This window comes from Falco naumanni, chromosome 7 (assembly GCF_017639655.2).
Source record: "Falco naumanni isolate bFalNau1 chromosome 7, bFalNau1.pat, whole genome shotgun sequence".
NCBI lineage: Eukaryota > Metazoa > Chordata > Aves > Falconiformes > Falconidae > Falco > Falco naumanni.
In genome coordinates, this window is record NC_054060.1 from 66,822,916 (window position 1) to 66,844,321 (window position 21,406).

Sequence of the window (21,406 nt, forward strand, 5' to 3'; positions counted from 1 at the left end):
TCAGAGAAGAGTGCAGCCCAAAGAGACTCTTCTCCTTATGCTGCACAGACGATAAGGATTGAAAAGGACAGAGAGGAAGGAAGAGGAAACAATATTATTCATCATCACAACGTGGGAAATCTTGTATCTTTCAAAAGGTATCTTCAACAGCATTCAAATCAATGTTCAAAGTTAAAAAGCAGCTTTGTCCAAGACTGAATTTTGAAAGAGAAAAATTCACTACATACTTGTAAAACACTCTTACCTTAAACAAGTCCCTGAAATACAGAAACTCATTTTGCTGATTTCGTTATGGAAGGGTAACATTATAACAACCTACAGCAGCCTAGATATTACTATGTGTATCTGAACATGATCTTATGTGGTACTGACTACCAACACACATTAAATTAGAAGCCCACATCCTGCTTAGAATGCTAAATATAAATCATCCTTTCATGTTAGTCATACTCACCGTTTCTTGTCTTTGGGACTCTGTGAGCTTTTCAGACAACTCTTCTAGAGTTTTTCTTAATTCAGCATCAGTCCTTCATAGAAAACATATAGGTAAGACAATATTCTACAATGCAAAAAAAGTATCAATTGTGATAATTATAAGCAGTAACAATCTGCTGGATTTTTAATGCTCCTTCAGTCTGTTCTACAGCCTTAAATTCCTAGTATAATTAGAGACAGGCCTCAAGTGGAAAATTAATGATAAAAAGCATTTCCATTCCTCAAGAGAAAATAACAGAGTATCTACTTTGAAAAACTAGGTATCAGGTCAACAAGTTCAAATTGTGAACACATCCACACAGTCTTTCTGCACAGTACCAGTTCCTACTAGGAATTAGCAGACTAATTCCTGTTATTGTTGTTAGACAAAGAACCATATGTTGAGACAGTACATACTTTAAAAAAAAAAAAGCATTATGACCTGCATGAGAGCTTGCCCTCAAGAGACTCCAGCACGAAGAACAAGTAAGGAGCAAAGTTGTAATAAAAGAAATTCCCAAGCCTTTGTCCATACATAAAAAAGGGGGGACAGACACATACACCATACAAATCAGAACTTATGAATGTTATTTATATTTATAACTACTGCACAAGATGGCATGGAACAAGCAGATTGTAATACTGCTTTCATCTACTTGCGTAATCCCCCACTCCCCCTAAAATATTTCTTTTAAATACCAAAGAACAAAGGAGCTTAAGAATTATTTAAAAGTATAACAATTATTTTCCACACTATTCTTCAGGTGGAGTTATATTCTGTTTATACCGATTTCTTCTTGAAAGCTCCCGACTGATGTCATCTCCTAGGCGAACCTGTTCACTACTGAGATCTCGAAGAGACTGGTGGAAAGAATGCAGCTGTAAATTAAAGTACACAAATTAAGCCAAGACTTACAAACCCTTTATGATATTCAAAAAATAAGTACATACATATAAACACATTTTAAAATAAACAAAAAATAACCTACAAAATATCAAAATTCCATGAACTGCAGATGAGCCCGGATAAGTGGATGAGGCTTGCATGCTTCAGTTTCAACCACCACTTCACAGCACTTGCTCATTGAAGTTTAATTATCAGTACATTATTTGCTAAACCAAGTTTCCCAGCTATGATTTTTTTTAGTGTGTTTCAGAGCTTGGTCATTGTGGTTACCTGACACAGCACCATCTTCTTAACTAATGCAAAACAAGTTGAAAGATCTGATCAGGTGAAACATTTCCTGCTAATAAATGCTAGTATAAGTAAAAAAAAATATGTTCTGCCCAGCTATATATATTACTATAAAAAGATGACATATGAAATTGGAAGTGACCAAGCAGAACACTAATGTACTTCAGGCACTACCAAAGCACTAAGCAAAGGTATTTTATGTTGCCCAAGACTCTACATACTCTACTAGAATGCTTTTTTCAGAGATCAAAAGAAAAAAACACCAAAGGACAAAAAACCCTGCACATTATTTTCCTCTGTAAAACCTCCCATTTTCCCCCATTCAGCAGGCCCCCGCTTTATAGTCAAAGTTTTTAAGAGAAAAAATAAAAATATTAATAGGTCATCCATCCTTCAGGTGGATAAAAAGCAACAGTTAATCCATCTTAATCAAACCTACAGCTGTCAACAACTCAGTGGCCAGGACCATCATTATGAAAAAAAAATGGTTTATAATATCCCCTTGTTCTATGTCCAAGACTAAAACCTGGATCTTGCACAGCCCAGCTGACTGCCCTCAACATTCAGACACAGGCACTACCATCTCCCTGCTGTGTGACTAACCAGAAATTTCAACCTGACCCAGAAGACTTCAAAAAAATATAGATATTTTCAGAATCAGCCTAAGAAAGAGAAAGACTCAAATGTGTTAAAAGCCCATTCAGCTGGAAAATTACATTAGCTAAAGGCAATCAACATGGGAATAAAGACACTGTGGTTACAGAGAGAAGAAAATGCCAAAGCTTCAGTTAAGCAGTAGTGCTTTATCTCTGCACCGATTTCTACCTATGGACATGATCAATGACTGCTTTAGTTCATCATTCCTCAAAGCACTATATTCTTCTTACAAAATAGTGATGGAGTAAAGCCACATTCACTCCCTTAAAAGCAAGAATAAGGAATAAACTAGCAGTTACCATCAAAACAGGAAAAAAGCTACTTGCTTACATAGTTACTTAAACTATGAATTTTGTATGCATTGCAGGGTCTCATAAAATTTCTGAGATATTTAAATAATATGTAGAAGTAGTCTAAGATAGTTCCAAGCTTTTTGGAAGCTTAGGAGGTAAGATTTCCATATAACATGATTTCCTTCCAAGGATTATGTCCCACACTAACCCTGAGGGAGGAACTGGGGGAGAAGCAGACTGAAAAGACAATGGAACAGGGTTAAATAGAAGTCTAGGAATTTCTGTAGCACTCAAGATTTCCCAAAAAGTCAACTGAGAGAACGTATGGTGGTTAAGTTTAAAATTAATTATTTGGAAGTTGAGACTGATTTAATAAAGTCAATATGAACACCTTACAGTCAGCTGCTTTAATATTAGTCATAGTACATTTCTCCTGGACATATTAGTCCACACAGAGGGATTCACTCAAGCAGGTTTAGCCACTATATCTAAAAGAGCAAAAACAGATACTGAAATCTTCTCCTCTATCTGTAGGACGTAGAAAGCTTTTAATCTTATCCATTAAAGTAATTTATTTTTTCTGAAGAGTCTGTAAGTAGACAGAAGTTGAGGGGTATGAAAATTACTACTGCCGTACACATCATCTCCTTGCATCATCTGCCTGAAGTACAGGGTCAAATTATCCCACTCGCAGGTCAGACCCAGAATTAAGATGGAAGGAAAAGAAAAAAAGATGGAAAACTAGCTGGCTCAAAAGCAGTCCCAGCCACAATGAAGAAAACAGCAGGCACACCAAGATCATCTGCCATTAAATAAAGAACCATCCCCTTTATAGCCACACTGGATTTCAGCATATAGGTGAACATTAGCTAAATCATCTCTGAATATGTGTTTTCTCATATACGGCCTAAAAAGTACAGATTGTTTTCATATATTTCTTTTGATATTGCTACCATCTGCATCTTTTTCTCTCTAGTGATAGATTTGCACGAAACTTCATGACGCTGACAGAAACAAGACGTGACTGCCTAATGAAGAATGGCACATAACATTGAAAGCACGCTTCATAGCTGAAACATTCTTAGCTTCATCAGAATAACCTCATCTGACGTAAAAGCAAAGGGTCTGGTGACCACATATTGGCTGTTTGGGGAAGCAGTTTCCATTAGTGCTCTGTACCTGGTCTGAATGATCTGCCTCATTGACAAACCGAACACTTGCAGATCTAGACCTTCGGTGTTTATTGCCTTGTGAGTCTCCGTAATCCCTGAGAGGAGAAGTAGGCAGGAAGTGGCGGTTCCCTTTATGAGATAAATATATTAAAAAAAAGTAGGAAGACAAAACTAAATATAGAAAATTTTCATTTTGCTGAACAAAAAACATGTTTCACCTTACCAATGTCCTTATAGGCCACATGACAGGCAAAACAACTACTAAAGTTACATAAAATGCACAGCCATACTTCTTGTTTAGCCCTTCCCAAGATTCTTCTTCAACTTAAATATTTCTGGAATACATTTATGTGATGAGTATGAAATAAGTTTCCTTTGTTCCTCCAAGGACTAAGCAAGTTTTTTTCCCTCCAATTTTATTCGTCCAGGCAACAGCTTTTCCTCCACCTGGATCCATTATAGCTTCAAACTACAGTATTTAACAGCTTTTACATTAGAAAAATGAAAATTTTGGAGTCTTGTACTAAAATACATTAAATGTTACTTCTGGGAGGATTACTCCTCTCAAATATACCTTTTCCCGAAACACAATGAATCTGCAGACATGTAAACAGTAGTTTTCAGTAGATTATGCATTGGTTCAGTTTTTCCTTTTCCACTGAGCCTTACATAAGTTCATCCACACATGCACTTAAAATTTAACTTTCTGTTTTGCTGTGAAGTAAGCTTCAGAAGCTGCTATGTCTTTTGGATTTAGCATTAACTCATATGTACCTACAACTCACGCAGTGGACAAGGAATTTTCTCTACTAAATGAAACATTGGTTCTTTCAGATCTCTTGGGATACTAGTAGAAAAGACTACATAACGAAGTTATAATACTTCACCAAATAAACAACTGCGTAACCTAACGCAGGTCTCCCAAATATCTAAACTTCTAAACCGAATTTCTTTGAAGTAATCAATGAAGACTTTTCACACCATTATCTTTACATGCTTTTCTTCTTAATTTCCTCTTCCCATACAAGAGCCATAAGACATAATTTAAGTTCACCCAAGCACCTTAAGTATTTTACCTGACACTCCTTCTCCATCCAGGTCACTAGGGTATAAGCTTGAGAGAGAAGCACTTCTCATTCCAGAGTTTCGGGTTAATCGTTGCCTCCTTAATTGACCTATAGATTGTTCCAATGTCTCTTTTAACTGCAGATAAATTACAATTTACTGAAACATGATCACAGACCGATTTAAAAAAAAGAACGTAAAATAACATTTTTCCAAAAAGTCATTAAGAGATTCAAAACTATTTTTAAGCAAAGTATAGGTATGAATTAATAACAACTTTTCTTAGCCACTTGCTTTTGCCACACCTTTATTTGACAATACACAAAACATCAGTTTCTAAAGGTTCGCCTTTCCTCTCGCTAACAGAGGCTTGTACACAGTGGTTAAACTGCTGCTTAATTCTTGCAGAATTATACACACTGTGTAGTATCTCCCTCTGGACAATATTTTTTTCCCAAAGCGTAACACACTATTTTAAATCTTTTTTGAATCTTTCAATGCTTGCTTAGGATCTTTATAAAGTATTATGTTTTCATTATATGGTATTATTAGAACAACTTCGTTATTGCCAAGAAACTCTCAAACCAAAAACTTTACAGATTTTCTAATGCTTTCTCAAAAAGACAGAGGCTATGGCAGGGGAAAAGATACAACAATGCATGCATGTAACAAAAGATCGCTTTTGTATTCAAAAGGCTAAGACTTAAAAAAACCCATGAAAACGCCAGACAATCAAAGAAAGAACAGCAACAACTCAATTTTGAAATCTCACTTGACTTTGTCAAAGACTTATCTTGCATCTTTAATAGAGCAATAAAAACCTGAATTAAGCTACAGGTGCTCAGTTTGCATGCCTTAGCTTAACAACACTCATTTTCATCCTTACTACATGAAACCAGACAGCTGGGGTTTTTTTTATTTTTATTTTTTAAAACAAAGAACCATGACAGTTTCCAAAATTAACCACCTTACTCTTAAGTCTATTTCTTTAGAACAGAACCGTGGCCAAAACGTTGTTTCAAAATCTTGAGTTATAATTTACATCAACATCATTTTTCTAAGGTATTTGTGTTCTCTTAAAAAAAAAAAAAACTTTATTAAAAGAGAGAAGAGACTAGTGACAGAAGAACAGAGAAATTAAAAAACACCAACTTTGAATAAAATATCCTCAGTATTCACCAGTCTTAATTCCATTCCTTGAAGTCTCATGTATAAGCTCTTTAAATCCCATCAAAACAGTGCCTAACTTTTTTGCCTTTTCCATTTTTTTTTAATTATTTATTTGAAGAGACAATCAGTGCCATCAGAAAAAATAAAAAATACCCACCCCCAAACAAAAGACTTCTCTCAAAGGCTAATTGCTTTTAAACCTTTCCAAAACCTCACATAAGCAAAAAACTCCACCCCAAAACATCCTGTCCTCCCTCTCCCTCCCTCATCTCCACCCCAATGAGCAGAATGGAACCTTCTTCTCTACCATTCTTGTCCTCCAGGACCATAACGAAATCACATGGCAACTGCAAGGCCAGCAGGAGAGTAACATTGCTCTGGAACAGAGCACATATGGAGAGTACAATGTTCCCACCACCAGAGAATCAACAATAGCAACAACGAAATAAAGTTCTGAGCAGCAAACCTTCCTGACACTGTAAATTATGTAGCAAGCTTTGCATTCACTCACACACACACAGAGGCAGACACCAGGCACCTCAAAGTGGAGTAGTGAGACTAGTTTATAAATTAGACAGAAAATAACCCCTCAGCAGCCCAACAGTCTCCAATTCATAAATGCAAATATGCTATACAATGGTCTGAGGAGTGTCTTTAAGGAAAAGATCAGAAAGAATTCAAGGGTCAGACATTACAATATGCAACATAACTGACAGAACCTAAACACATAGCCCACTTGGAGCGAAATATTCTTAGATAAGCAATCTTGCCTAATATGGTAGAAAAGCTTGACTATCCTTACGGAAAAAAAAAAAATCAATACATCACCATCCAAATAAGAAATTTATTCAAGTTTTTATTAAATATTTATTCCAGAAGAAAAACAGATTCACTACTTCCTGATCCCAGCCACTTTTTCCCACATGCCAAATACACACATTATTCTATGCAAGTGGAAACTTCTGAATCAGAAAGGGAACAGGAACTCAGAGGAACAGTTTATTATTTAAAGCTCAAGCAGGAGATTGTTAGAGTCTCTAGACTTCTCCTACACTTGAGCCATAATCAAAAGCCACCTAGCACAACTAAGAATGGACAGTAAGTCAAAATTAAATTTGAGTGTTTTCTCACTCACCTTGATGTTTCACAATAGAAAACCTTTTCAGAATAATGAAGTTTAACTACATTTAGTATCAGCACTTGTTAAAAACAGACAACCTTAAATGGTTCCAGTGCCCACCAGAAATTCCACAAATTCAATACCTAAGTAGAGCTTAAAGACACAAACAGCATTCAAGCAGAACGAAAAAAATTATGGGGCATATAATATCCCCAATTGCTATACACAGAGCTTGTACACTGATCTAGAAAGCAAGCTGTCTAAAGAAAATACACTTTTTCTACATATTTACTACTTCTCTCTTTTACTCTACCCTCACATGCAAAAATATTCCTATTCCTACATTTCATGTATATCTTTTTCAAGGCAGCACCTGCTGCAGTTTGTTTGTAACCAAGTTATAAACCTTTCTTGCCCTATCAGCACTAATTTCTTTTATTTTCTTTGTCTAGAAACCTGATAAAGTTGTAGAAGACTGATATTTATAAGAATTTCACCCCTTCTGCAATTTAGAGAAAGCCAGTCAACAGATTTCAGAAGCTGTTGTAGAATGACAGGAAAAAATCCTACACTAGTAGAATGACAATCTCATTGCCTGTCATAATTTAGATTTTATCTTACCACTTATGCAAAAGAAACATGTTCCCTAATACTCTATTTCACCAACACACCTTATACTTGGCATAGTATCACAATATAACAATCTATTTGGGGCTTATAAACCAGAAAAGTATTGAACGTACAAGACCTCCCATTTTCATTATATAACATATTACTACAGTTTGATTTAGATTGCTCAAATAAATATGGAAAGTTTCCATTTACTTAACTCTTGATACATTCTCCCCACTACTACCAAGCTTTCAGCTAAGAATGCTATTAGCACAAAAGATTTAAAAAGTTAAGATAAACTGGAATTTGCTTACAGTTGCTATTGCTTCAGTTTGTTCCTTGTTGTATTCTCTGTATTGTCCTAGCAAATGGTCAACATGTCTTAGATTTCTGTTGGTATCCTTAAAGAAAAAGTTTGAGGAAGAAAAGTCAAAACAGAAACCTCCCCTAATCAAACATCACTGCTGTCTTTATTATTCCTGGTTTAGAAGAGTAAATTGATAATACCATCACTTTCTAAAGGGTCTAAGCATTCAAAATCCTACTCAATTAACCAGAACCTGAACAGGTACAGCATGGCTAAAAGTAAGGAGGGGGAAAAAAAAAACAAAAGAAACCGAAAGAAACCCACACCACCACCAAACACTGCAATCATTTACAGTATAATAGGAAGGCTTCAGCTTCAAATAAAAAGTTTTATAAGTTTCAGCCACTTTGTAGAAAAAAACTTTTTAATCCAAAGACCTTAACATTACCTGCCTGTAAAACAGAATTAAATTAATTAAGAAATAACTAATTTCTGAAGATCAATAAACAGATTAGTTAAGGTCTCTGCATGAGCAGCTTCTGACCAGATAGAAGATCTGCTGAAAAGCAGTCCATAAAAAGCAATTATCTTAAGATCAGAATTTCAGAAGAGCAGCTGGAAAGGGATTAGATAGAAACAGGACAATACCGAAGAGTTCCTTTAAAAAAAAAAAAAACAACAGTCAGATTACATACTTATTAACTCATCTCTCCTAGTTTATGATTATTTTCCAGCTAAGAAGTTCTGAAGTTTAAATTCAGTGTTTTGTATAGATTTTTCTCTTCTCACATATTAAAAAGAATAATAATACTGCCAGCCAAACAATACTTCAACACCAATGGTAATGCAACAGCCCACCCACTCTAGGTATTCAGAACCATCAGCTAGAGAAGAATGAAAATTGACTTGTCAAACAATAAATGGTGTCAACACAGCTAAATGTCTCCTCCCACTTGCAAAACAAATGCAGAGATTTCCTCTGCTGCTCCCACTAAAGAAGCAGGAATTAGATGGACACTTTTTCCTGTGCAGGTATTGGTCTCTTACAAGTTTACAAATACTGCTTCTCACGTGCTGTTCCACATTTAGGAAATATTTGAATTGTAAGCTCTATCATGAGGGAATTGACTGCCTACATATTGACTATCAGGAATTGGGAAATTTTACACAGTACATGACAACAAAGATGGGACTGCAACTTTACTGCTACAAAACGTAATGCCTCTTGTGAGAATCTGACAAAAATTATTTGGCATTACTCAGTTTGCTAAGTTTATAAACAGTATTACCAAACAGGTCATCGTTTCTGACAACATTCTATTACTGTCTGAAATAACAGCTGTATAAAAGTGTAACAAGCGGCACACTTTCAGCTCAAAGCCAATGTGATAAATTTCCCAAAACCTTTTCAGTTTGCACAGAAAGCAGCGTTTCCCATCAGTACAGTATTTTCCACAACTTCAGAAATGAAAATTTGACCCTATGTTACAAAACTGCAGACTCTATAAATACTTTAAAACCATATTTTGTAAACCACCTGTAAAGTGCTTGCTAAAGTATGGATCTTCTCTGTAACTTCTTCAGCACCATAGTTCCGAGCTTTGTTGTGGGATGCTCTCAAAGGCGGCCGCCTTCCTATTCGACCCCTAAAAAAGCTGTCTGAATCACTGGATGAATCTGCCATTAGTATCTTGAAACCTAGGCAGGAAGACCAGAAAAAGTAACAAATGTTAAACCCTGATTGTAACTGCACAGTCCCTAACGGCACAAAGCAATTTCATAGACTCAGGCTACATTTACATTAGCCTTTCTGGTTCAGGTCAGCAGGATGTACCTTTGAAGCTGATCTTCCAACTGCTCCTCAGTTGTTATATTTGTTCACACCACGAAGCAGTGCCAAGACACAAGACGCAGAGCCCATTAGGAGAGAACTAAATCAAAAGATGCAGGCGGTCTCACTGCTTCTAAGAGTTCAGCACCCGGGACAAGGTCAGAGCAAATTCTCTCTCCAAAACATCCAGTAGATGAAGCATCAGGGCTTCATCAGTTGTTCTGGTCTGCAGAACCATTGCCCCTAAGCTATACTCAGATGGGCCAGCGCCAGCTAAGACAACTCCAAGTATTAATCTGAGGCAAGTCTAAGAACCAGTAGCTTAATGACTCAAGGAGAATTGGAGATCTTATGGAAGGCAGCAAATGCAGTGTCTTAAAAAGAAGGGAAAGGAAAGAAAACTGTGGCCAAAAAGTTAAACACTAATCAACTTAATTTAAATATGTGGAAAAAAATAAAACAAGACTATTTTAAGTTTCAACAAAAGATCTGTTTCCAAAAAAAATAAAACGTAACGTATGATTGATTTGATACCAACAGAATCTAGTAATGAGTAACTATATTTATTAAACAGGGAAGAAATAGTAGAGGTCACTTTTTTTTTTATAAATCTTGGACACACATGACATTCACAAAAATAAGCTAAAGAAACATGAACTAAATTAAGCTTTCCTAAAATAGAAGCAAAACTGTGTATCAGAACTCATAGACCAATTAACAGAAATCGTCAAATTGGAGAGCAGTATCAAGGGAGACCCTAGAATGAATCCATTATACATTTTCATTAAATGCCCTGATAATGCAATGTAATGTGTTTTTCAGCTGACACTTTGTCCAACTGTACAAATACAGCAAGGAAAACAGAAGTTGGTAGGACAAAGAAGAGAGAGGAAAAGGCTGTTCAAGAACTTTAGTATTTCAAATTGAGTATGCATCAGCAATATCATGTTTTAGAAAGAAAAAGCATGGATTTACAGGATGTAAAAATAAGGGTAATTTTGTAAATTGTGAAATATTTCTTTTATTCAATGTTACTTCAACATAACCCAGACTACCTGTTTGTTACGTTGATGCTGGGGCAATTCATTTGACTAGAATTCAAAAATTACTCCAGGCAGAAGAAACACAGTTTGTGAGGAAAGAATGGGAATTACTGAGTCTTAAGAAGAGCAGGGTAGAGGTGGTAAAATAGGATAACAATCACCAGACAGGGGAAAAGTAATTATTAAAAGCTACAGACAGCTATGACTGGTATGGTAAAGTTATATAGCAACTGATTAAAATTATAACCTTCAAAAGGTAGGCTACATAGAAATTTTTTCTTTAGACTATTACACAGAACAACAGTTTGCCCAAAGGTCATGGAATCACCATCATAAGATCTGTTTTAACAGTATCTGTTGGGAGACAGTCTAAGCCTACTTTGAGGAAGGGGAAATAGATTGGCAAACTCTTGAGCATACTTTGGTCTCCTAGTCAACATAAGAAAAGGCACAGTAAAGGTGTCATTTTTCTAGCCATTACAGCTGAAGTTTCCCAAAGAAACCACCGATGAGATTCAATTCTTATATTGTATTTTATATAGAGGCAACTTGATGCTTTTCCAAAGCCTAGTATTTCATTTTTAAAAGGTTGTAAATTTGCGTCCCCCAGACTTAGATAGAAATCTTTCAAACATGAAAGAAGAGTAAATCAACATACTCTGTGCTCAGGTACACCACTATTTCTTACATTTTCTGAAATGATGAATTTATCTCCTCTTCACTCCCCTTATGTCACTAAAGCACATTTTTATTGCCAGTATCAGAATTCACTATTCCAGTGCCTCTCATTCTAGTCAGCTGAAATGAAGTTTAAATGAGGCTGAGAAACCACAAACACTAAGCACTGGGAAACAGGAAATATGCGGTATTTTCAAAGACAGATTAAAAGAAATAAAACATCAATAGAAATAACAACATGGAATAACATTCATTTTTACCATAAATCAGTTAAAAAAGAAAAAAAACCACACACACAAACAACTTACTCTGTCCTGCACACTACCACATCAAGCTGTACTTGTCCTTCCATCTTTACTAGAACCTCATGCAGACACCAGCAAGATCCATATTCCAGCACATAGACCACAGGTGTCACCAATAAGCATGAAATGAGACTTCTATCAAACAAGTTTAACATCACCTGTTGTAGAGCAATTCTGATTTCCTTCTATAATTGCAGTGTCAGTTCTCTAGGGTAAAACATCTATTTCTGATCTTACCAAGAACGACAAAGCAGCACAATCACTCAAAACCTAATAAGCAACCGATTCAGTGATCGATTTCTTCCAAGCTTAACAAAAGTTTTCAGTTTCAAAGCATTTTGTGAAAATATCTTTAAGACATCAAGTGAAGGGGAGACCCCATTAAATGCCATACTAAGAATTAAATAGAAGATCAGCCTTATTAGGAATCAAAAACTCAACCCTGAGACATTAATCCACCGGAATCTACTCTTCATCTATTCATGGACCTATACACCAGCACATTTTTCCTGACTTATCATCCTTACAGTTCTAACACATTTAATTTTAATGATCATAGCAAATAGCTGATGGTCTGTATCTGTCATATTATCTCAACTACAAAGTCAAGGTAAATGTCGTTTTGGTAATTTAGATTCTTCAGAACTCCAGTAACAGTTTCACAGGAAGAAAATTATCTTTTCCTCCCAAACTGGGAAGAAAAGCATGTGTTGGATTTCCTCTGTATGTAAAATACTGCAAAGTAGTATCCCATGAGCACTAGAAAACTAACCTTACGTTATGCAATTCACATAGCTTGTCTGCAAGTCAAACAAGCTATATGTTTGTGCAAAAGATTGTGAAAGTGAAAGATTAGGCTTAACTATGAATTCCACCACGTTACATTTCTTTCTGGAAGATGAGAGCCTAAAAATAACATCACTTAGAGCATTACCAGTTTCACAGTAGTGAAAGAGGGCTTTTTAAGGATACTTGAGTAGACAGAGAAATTAAGAACAACGAGACACATAACATTCAAATGACAGAAACTGTTTTAACTCTTTCCCAGATGAAATGGTATAAGCCAGCAAAATTCCAAAGGTTAGTTATTTCACCTCAGCTGACGGAAGCTAAAATCTCAAAAATTTCTCAAACTCTTTTGAGAGTGGTCCTCTGAACACAGCCCTACACATACCCCTAGTTGGGCAAGCATGGCAACTTGTAATGTCAGAAAGAGACAGGCACAGACAGAAATTAACGAAAAACAGAGCTAGCATATCTGCTGAAAACATTTTGAGAAGTAAATCAGTCACAAGAGCCCCCACTACTGAAAAGCTATGGCACTGGAGAAAACAAAAGGGAAACTAAGATCTAGAGCAGAAAAGATTAATGGGTTTGTTTCCAACTGTCTAAAAATAGGCTCATTAAGATACTTACTGGCCAAATCACTGAAAGGCTAGTAAACAAGGCAAACGTAACAGAAAATGCTAGACACAGGAGAGCATTTTTTCTGAAGAAAACTTTCTATTTATGGTTAAGTAACATTCCTTTCTGCTCTCATGAGCAACCTAAGAGGAACCATAAGTACTTTTAAGCTGAAGAAGTTTTGTTTCATGTAAAGCAACATCCTCATTTTTAAAGGAATTACAGAAGTTTCATCTTAGACTAAAATAATAATAAAGTAGGAATTTGTACAAATATTCTGTATGCCTGTCTGCCCATTAATTTAAGACAAAAAAAGCGCCTATTATCACTTTTTCCAAAAATCTAGACCGATTGCAGTACATGACCATACAACCTACCTGACAGTGAGAATAATTTGTCTTTTACTGGTTCTTTAGTTTAGCCAACCTTTCTTGCACTGAGGAAGAACATCAGTACTCGGTATTTTCCCTCCCTGTGGAAAACAGGGCATTTCAGTTTCACCAAGGGCCCTCTCATTCAGAGATCTGCAGGGCAAAGCAAACATGAAGGACAGCTGACAGTCTCAACAAGTTCTCCAGCTCAACTAAACAGTACTCAGTATACACAATCTGATTACTCCTCTGGTGGTTTTATTTGTTTAGCTCCGCACAGGCTGATCTATCACTAGGTAACTACCTTAGTGCTAAAGGCGTGTTTGAAACCTTATAGTTAAGACTGAGCACGACAAAAAAAACTTTGATAGCCATTCCAGAAAGGGACAACAGGACACCTGAAAGGCCCTTTTCCTCCGTGCTTGTAACTGAGACAGGAGAGGTTTGCCAAAAGCCAGGAAGGGATCCAACAGGGTGACATTTCAGCACCACGCTTCCAGGCACCGGTGCTACATTTTATCGCCAGCCCATGACAGCTCCCGGCGCCTTCAGCACCACGGCACAGCAAACGGGTCCATCGTGGCGCCCGCAGCAAGGAAGCAAACCCCCTCCCGCCTGCACGTACCGCACTCGACTAACACGGAGCGCACCCCGGGGCCTCCGGGCCTCCTGGGTCCCCTGCCCCGAGCAGGGCCGCGAAAGCCCCGGAGGGGGCAGCAGGGCAGCCCCAGAGAAGCGCCAGGTACACCGACTGCCGGGCCTCCGCCAGGAGCCCCGCAGCTCCCCGCCTCTCACCTCAGCGCCCGCCCTTCCCGCAGCCCCGCACGCCGCTCCGGCCGCAGCCCCCGACCCTGCCCTTCCCGCGCCCCAGGCCCTCACCGCACAGCAGCTACCGGAGGCCCCCCCGCCTCCCGGAGGAGAGGCCGAGCCCTTCCCCGGGCACACCTAACAGCCCCACACAGCTCCTCGTCCCGCCGCTATGGCAACTTGAACTAGCCGCCCTCCAGGGCCGCCAGGGCCGCCTTCCGGGCGCCGGCCCCCCCGCCAGGAGCCCTGGGACCGGTAGTTCACCAGCGGCGGGCCCGCCGAGGGAGGGCGGGCGCGGCGGACTTCAACTCCCGAGAGGCTTTGCGGCGGCGGGCGCGCAGGCGCGGAGCGTGCAGGCCGGCCCCGCCCCGCGGGGAGGCCGTTGGAGCCTCACGGGGCGCGGGCGAACAGGGCGGGATGTGAGCGGTTTTAAAAAATAAATCTTTACAAAAGCCATGTTGGTGTTTACAGACGCTGTGGATAAATAGATGTGAAGAGCAGAAACAAAATATGTTGCCCTGGCAAAGCACTTTTGAGGAGACTGGGCACCTGGCTGCTCCGCTGGTTAGAGGACTGTGCGAGCTGCTTGAAGCAGTTGTTTTGTACGAGGGAGGCACCTCCGTTCCTGTCTCTTGACTTTGCTTCTTTCTTTAAGCCAGGCATCCCCTGTAGCTATCATCCTTATCTGCAGTAAAAGTGACCAAGTACTACAGGCCACCACCCCAGCCTTGAAGAGAGAAAAGGGGTATGAGCGCTGCGAGCGATCACAGGAAGCATCACCTAGGCCTCTGACACTTGGGCAGAACTTGCAAAAGTCCTAAAATCGCTGGAATATTTGTCTGCAAACCCCCTGTAGGTGAGCGCTGGAGTCCAAGGTAAACGCAGTGGGTTGGTTTTTTTAATGCCAATATGCCTGTATTGCCTCTGGGATCTGCTCCAGGGGTGACTGTTGGCCTTTAGGGACAATAACAAGGCACGGCTGACAATCCGTACTGCCTGCCTTTGTTCCTGTCCCACAGGACTGTTTCATTCACCTTCCCACAAGTCCCTAACGCAGCAAGCGTGCTCATGCGCCATACAGTCACAACACTTTTTGGGAGTGAGCCACCCCCCTTCCCCACTGGCAGCATCGACCAGCAGCCCACGCGCTGGCTGCTGATCCCTGCTGCTGTGTCTGTGATCTGTGGTTGTGCTTGAGAGGCATTATCCTCATCTCTAAAGGCAGGTGAGACACAGAACAGGAATCCAATGACATCATTTACCTCACTGTTAGCTGAAGCATTAGTGAAGAAATAAGTCTTCCCTGGCTTCCAATGCATGGCCGTTGCCCTGGCCTTTCCTCTTGCAAGCTGCAGCATGCTCAGGTTGTGCAGCGCAGCCTTGTGGTGTATCAGCCACTCCTCCCCGTCCTGTACCACCCGCAGCCCTGCTGGGGGGTCTCTGCCCCTTCAGCCAGGACACTGCCGGGTAAGGTGAACTCGATCAGACCCAGCACTGACCCGGGGATCACCGCTGGCTGCAGGGCTCCGGCTGGACTCTGTGCTCTGATCACAGCCCTCTGGGCTCTGCCGTCCAGGCAACTGTCGATCCACCTCCCTGTGTGCTCATCTAACCCACCCCTCCTGAGCTCACGTATGGGGATGTTATGGGAGACAGTGTCAGAAGCCTTGCTGAGGTCAAGGTAGACAGCATCCACCACTGGATTTATACATGCATCCGTTAATTTTATTTTTTATTATAGTTCCTACTAATGTACCCTCTACAGTTGCCAGAGCTGAAACTGTATTTTTGACTCTGGATTTTGTCATTCTGGGTTCTGTAATATAAATCTGAAATTCCTTTATTTTCCTTAAAATCTCTGGTAAATATTAGCATAATATTAATTGGTCCTCTGACTAATTAATCAATTAATTGTTTAATTAATTAATTGAGAAGTACACCACAGTCACTAGTCCTGCTGTTTAAGTCACCAAATAGATAAGATTTTGACTGGTTATTTTTCTCCAGTTGAATTTATCTGTCCACAAATAAATATCAGTCTGAGAATCTCTCCAAGCTCTTCTACAGTAACCATAGAAAAAAAAAACCAGCATTCTTTTTTGGGTTATGGCTTTATCTCCTCAACATGCTCCTTTTATATGCTAATTCATCTACTAGTCTTATAGAGTCTGGCAGCATTCCTTGTTTTGTTGAATTTGAAAAAGGATTATTAGGTTTTGGGTTTTGTAAGTTGTTCCTCAACCTCAACTGCTTATAAGCTCATTTTACTGTATTTTATATTTAGCCTGCTAGCATTTGAAAGAACATTTTGTGTTCTACCCTAAAACAAGACATTGACTTTTTGAAGGATAATTTATTGCTTTCAATAACTGACCTTATCCTAGCGTTAACAATGCTGGCTTCCTTCCCAAAGCCTTGTTTACTAGGTATGCGCTTGCAATTTGGTGTCCTTAAAGGTTCACCATCAGACATGTAAGGTAACTCCCTTGTCTGCCCCTTTTAGTATTTTTAACAAGTATCTTCATATTTCTGTAATTCTCTTTTCTTTGACATTGAACAGTACTGTCATTAATTTTCTTGGTTTACTTTTGTCATAAGGATGTTAAATGTAAGTGCATAGGATTGCTACAAAACACCTCTTCAGTTTGGAATGAGTATGCATGAGAAATCAATGATTGAACTATGCATAATAAACTAACAGACATACTTCTAAAGAAGTTGTTTAACTTTACAAGCATAGAATGCTTTCATGTTATTATATGAAATCAAAAATATATATCCCGGCATTCTGTTATCTAAATTTCTGTGTTGAGACAATTACTTGACATTGCCTGCATTTAGAGGGGCCCATGTAGCCTTGCTACTTAAGGCTAGTGCTGCTTGATTAATGCTATTGTGCCCTTTGACTCATACACTTAAGGAGGATCATTTTTTTTTAAAAGGAAAGATTATTATGAACCATTACTTTATATAAATAAATACATAGGGAGCCTGAGGACACAGACCCAGAGGGTGGAAAATGCAGAGAATATAAAATTTTTTAATTTTTTTTGTTTGTTTAGGCTTAAATTGAAAATTTTAAATCCTTGGCTTTATCACTAGTGGTATCTTTTCATGCTATACTACTTGTCATCCATGACAAGCCACTATTCTTGCAGATTTCAGGAGATTGTTTAGGTACTTCTTTCAGAGGGCTATCAAAAAGAAAAGACAAGACAACCCTAAGTAGATAACTGGCTTAAAAATTCATCTTTTACTGGGCTCAGAAAAAGAGTTCTTTTATGAACAAGTATTGCTGATGCACAAGAAGGAGGAGCACTATGGGCTAGATGAATTGTCACCTAAGTCAGTGGGCTTAAAAGCCAGTTTTGATTTATGATCATTGTAATAAACAGCCAAGCTCCTCTATTAAACATGCTAGTCTCCATATCAAAGCAGGGATGTGCCATGACCCAAGTCAAAGAAAAGTGCAAGATCTGTCTGAAATCTGAATTATGAGGGCAGATAAGCTTTTGCTTATGTTATTTCTGAGCTTAGATGCCTATGCAAGAGATGCAGGCAGAGCAGAATTAAATCAGACAAAGATGACTAGAAATCTGACTTTACATGAAGAGGCACAGGTAATATAAGCCTGAGGAAAAAAAAAAAAAAACTGAGAGGTTTTTTTTTTTTAGGATAGATGTAGGCAGGAAGAAAAGGTCTTGTAACTGTAAATAAAGCAACTATCTTCTATTCTGTGCCTCAGCCTGACAAGCAATGTCAAGAAGGACTTCTGTCAGCACATAAGGAAAAGGAAGACTGGGGAAAATGTGGTGCTTACTGCTAAATGGAAGCAGGGACTCTGGTGACAGGGGACACATGCAAAAGGCTGAGGTACTGAATGCCTTCTTTGCCTCAGTCTTTGCTTGCAAGAGTGGCCTTTAGGACACCAAGTCCTCAGAGACCAGCGGGAGAGTCTGGAGCAAGAAAACCCCAGGGGAAAGTCTGAAGAAAAGAAGAATTACCCTTGGTGGAATACTTAAGAGAATACTTAAATAAACTGAACATACGTAAGTCCACGGGCTGTGGTGGGATGTACCCAGCCATGCTGAGGTAGCTACTGACATACTGAGGGCTGCTCGGATGATTAAGGGACTGGCACATCTCTCCTGTGAGGAAAAGCTGAGACAGCTGGGGCTGTTGAACTTGGAGGAGAGAAGGCTTGGGGGATCTCATCAATGTGTATAAATACCTGAAGGGAAGGTGTAACGAAGATGGTGTTCAGTGACAGGACAAGAGGCAATGGGCATAAGCTGAACAGGAACTTCTGTCTTAACACAAGAAAACGCTTTGTGAGGGTAACAGAACACTGACACAGGTTGCACAAAGATTTGTGGAATCTCCATCTCTGGAAATAATCAAAAGTCATCTGGATGCAGTCCTAGGCAACTGGCTGTGGTGACCCTGCCTGGTCAGGGGTTTGGGCCAGATGACCTCCAGAGGTCCCTTCCAATCTTGATGATTCTGTGACTCTCTGATTCTGTAATCCTTTCTGGGTACAAACATACCTGTCTGAAAATAGTTTTCCTAGTTCTTACCTTAACTAGTTGTTTAAGTCCAAAGGATAGTTTTATCTTACTGTTCTCTCTGAGCACTCTTACAATTGACAACCTCAGGTTGTACAAGGCTTTACACATTCAGTACTTCCTATGTAGTCTTCAGACAACTGAAGAAGAATGGAATATTTCAATCTTCATGGCTTTTTCACGAAATACAGCAAAAGGAGAAGCACATAGACATAAAACTTCATAACTACTTGCTCATGAACTTGAATTGGTTATATAGACATGAATCTTCAAGAACCTAGAATAGCATTCTTTTGTGTAGCTATTTGAGCATTTGGTTTGTAATGGTACTGTGTCAAAGCAGTATATCTAATGTAGTTTTTTCTGATAGACCAGAAATTATTTCAGAAGCTGAAACAGAAACGGGTAGGAGCTGGCATATCTTACAAGTGTCTAGAATGGCTGAACATGTTGATTAATCAGAAAAAAACCCCAAGTCTTTATTCTACTCTTTACTGAATTATTTTCCCAGTTTGAACACTTCCTCATACAGATATTACAAGATTTAACTGTTGATACCTAGTAAGTCCTCAAGGAGTTTATGTGGAACACCAATTAGAGCTAATTGCTTCTTTGTTAGAACCTGTTGTGGTTTATCTGATTTGTGTATAAACCATATAAGCAGTGCAAAGATACCCAAGATAGCATACCAGATCTGGCAGATAGGAATAAAGTTACTTTTTAAAAAATCACCCCAAAACCAATGAAATTCTGAGCCTTGCAGTGCTTGAGAAGATAGGTACTAAATGAGCAACCGTGGCTGTCACTAGAGGGAGTGTCTGTAACAGTGGAAAAATATGCTTGTCAATTTTTGCTGTGTTTAAATTAATAGGAACCTGCAGGGGTCTTTGAAAAAGCACCTGGAAAAAAATAGTCTGCATTATACTGCAGATTTACAAGTGATTTATCTTTCCTATATGCTTATTGGGATCAGAGCATGAGCCATGTTGATTGATTAAAACTGCCTCATTTCTCTATCCTCAAGGCATACAGTATTTTGAATGTCTGTGCTTAGGATTATGTTTATAATTGTGGATGTACACACGTTAATGATACTTTTAATACATTAATAATGTTTAGTATATGAAAAAGGAACATGTATTAATATACTGCACAGAGTGGAAAGTTGCCAGTCACTCTGAACTGCTAGATGCCATCACTTTTCAGAACTGATATGGTCAGAACTACTGATCGTTGTTCTTTTTTACAGCCCACCTTCCATTTACACTTTCTGGATTACTACTGCTGCCAAAGAGCAGTTCCCATGCCAAAGCTTCTAATACCAATATCTACATGCATGCTCTTTTTCCTACTAAATAAAAGGTAATTCAAGATACTTTGTCCTCAGTGAAAGAGCAACAAAACAAATTACCCTTCCTCTAGTTTAAGAGCCTGAAACTCAGTTACTATGGAGTAGCTAATGCAAGGTAGCCTATCAGTAAAGGTAAATAGCATAAGGGTACCTTCAGTACACCAAATGAATGAGTATGACTTGGTTTATGAAAACCCACTGAAATTACTCAAATCTTGGGACTACTGATCTGCCCACCAATAAAATTATTATTCCTTTGCTTAGTCCACACACAGGGATGCACAAAAAACAATGCTGGAGTTGGAATAAAAGGGGAGGAGAGGACTTTTGCAAGAAAGTGCACAACAGATTGCAACATATCACCCCAGCAGTACTGCCAATAAAGAGGGGATATCCCTACAGAGATATCCCTACAGAGAGAGGGGATATGCATCCCTAGTCTCTTCTTGCTAACGACGTCATGTCGTGAAAAGTAAGGAATCCCCTGTTGTGCTCCGAGCCCTATTAGGTCATCAAGATTGATTGTGAGAAAACAGAGATTAAGCTGCAAGAGAATTTTAATGCTGCTGCTCAGAGTTGACCAGCTGCCTCTGGACAGTGTCAGGCAGTGTTGTTTGCTGGATGAAACAACTATGGCTTGTACCCACTGCCTGGAAGTCAGGTGTAGAAGAGACTCCTTACAGCCAAGAGACTTGGTCCAAAAGAAAACTGAGATTCCATCGGTGATAGATTTGTTTTGCTAGATGGCTTTGTACACCACTGTGTTAGCCTGTGTCAATCACAGCCTAAAGGAACTGACATTTTAATGTCCAATTTTTAATACAGCATACACTGTCCCCAGGACAAGCTGGGTGCTTTGGCAGTAAGGACAAGAAAATCAGCGAAGAATTTTGATATCCTGGGAAAACCCTGTAGGCAGCTGTACCAGCATCTGAATTTTGTAACGTGTAGCACATTAGGTGAAGTTCATTAAGTGGCTGATTACT

At 38.9% G+C, this 21,406-nt stretch overlaps 1 protein-coding gene across 1 annotated transcript in view; it reads right to left on the bottom strand.

Annotated features, from left to right (window-relative positions):
* Positions 1 to 14,688, bottom strand: part of CEP128 (centrosomal protein 128) — a 124,496-nt gene extending 109,808 nt beyond the window's left edge. Inside the window, exons 1-7 of the mRNA XM_040601733.1 lie at positions 14,577 to 14,688; positions 9,603 to 9,763; positions 8,073 to 8,159; positions 4,868 to 4,994; positions 3,799 to 3,920; positions 1,262 to 1,353; positions 455 to 527 (exon numbers count right to left, since the gene is read on the bottom strand). Of these exons, the coding sequence (XP_040457667.1) occupies positions 455 to 527; positions 1,262 to 1,353; positions 3,799 to 3,920; positions 4,868 to 4,994; positions 8,073 to 8,159; positions 9,603 to 9,749 (648 nt within the window). The 5' untranslated portion in view covers positions 9,750 to 9,763; positions 14,577 to 14,688. The remainder of the gene's footprint in view (positions 1 to 454; positions 528 to 1,261; positions 1,354 to 3,798; positions 3,921 to 4,867; positions 4,995 to 8,072; positions 8,160 to 9,602; positions 9,764 to 14,576) is intronic.
* Between the last annotated feature and the right edge of the window lie 6,718 nt (positions 14,689 to 21,406).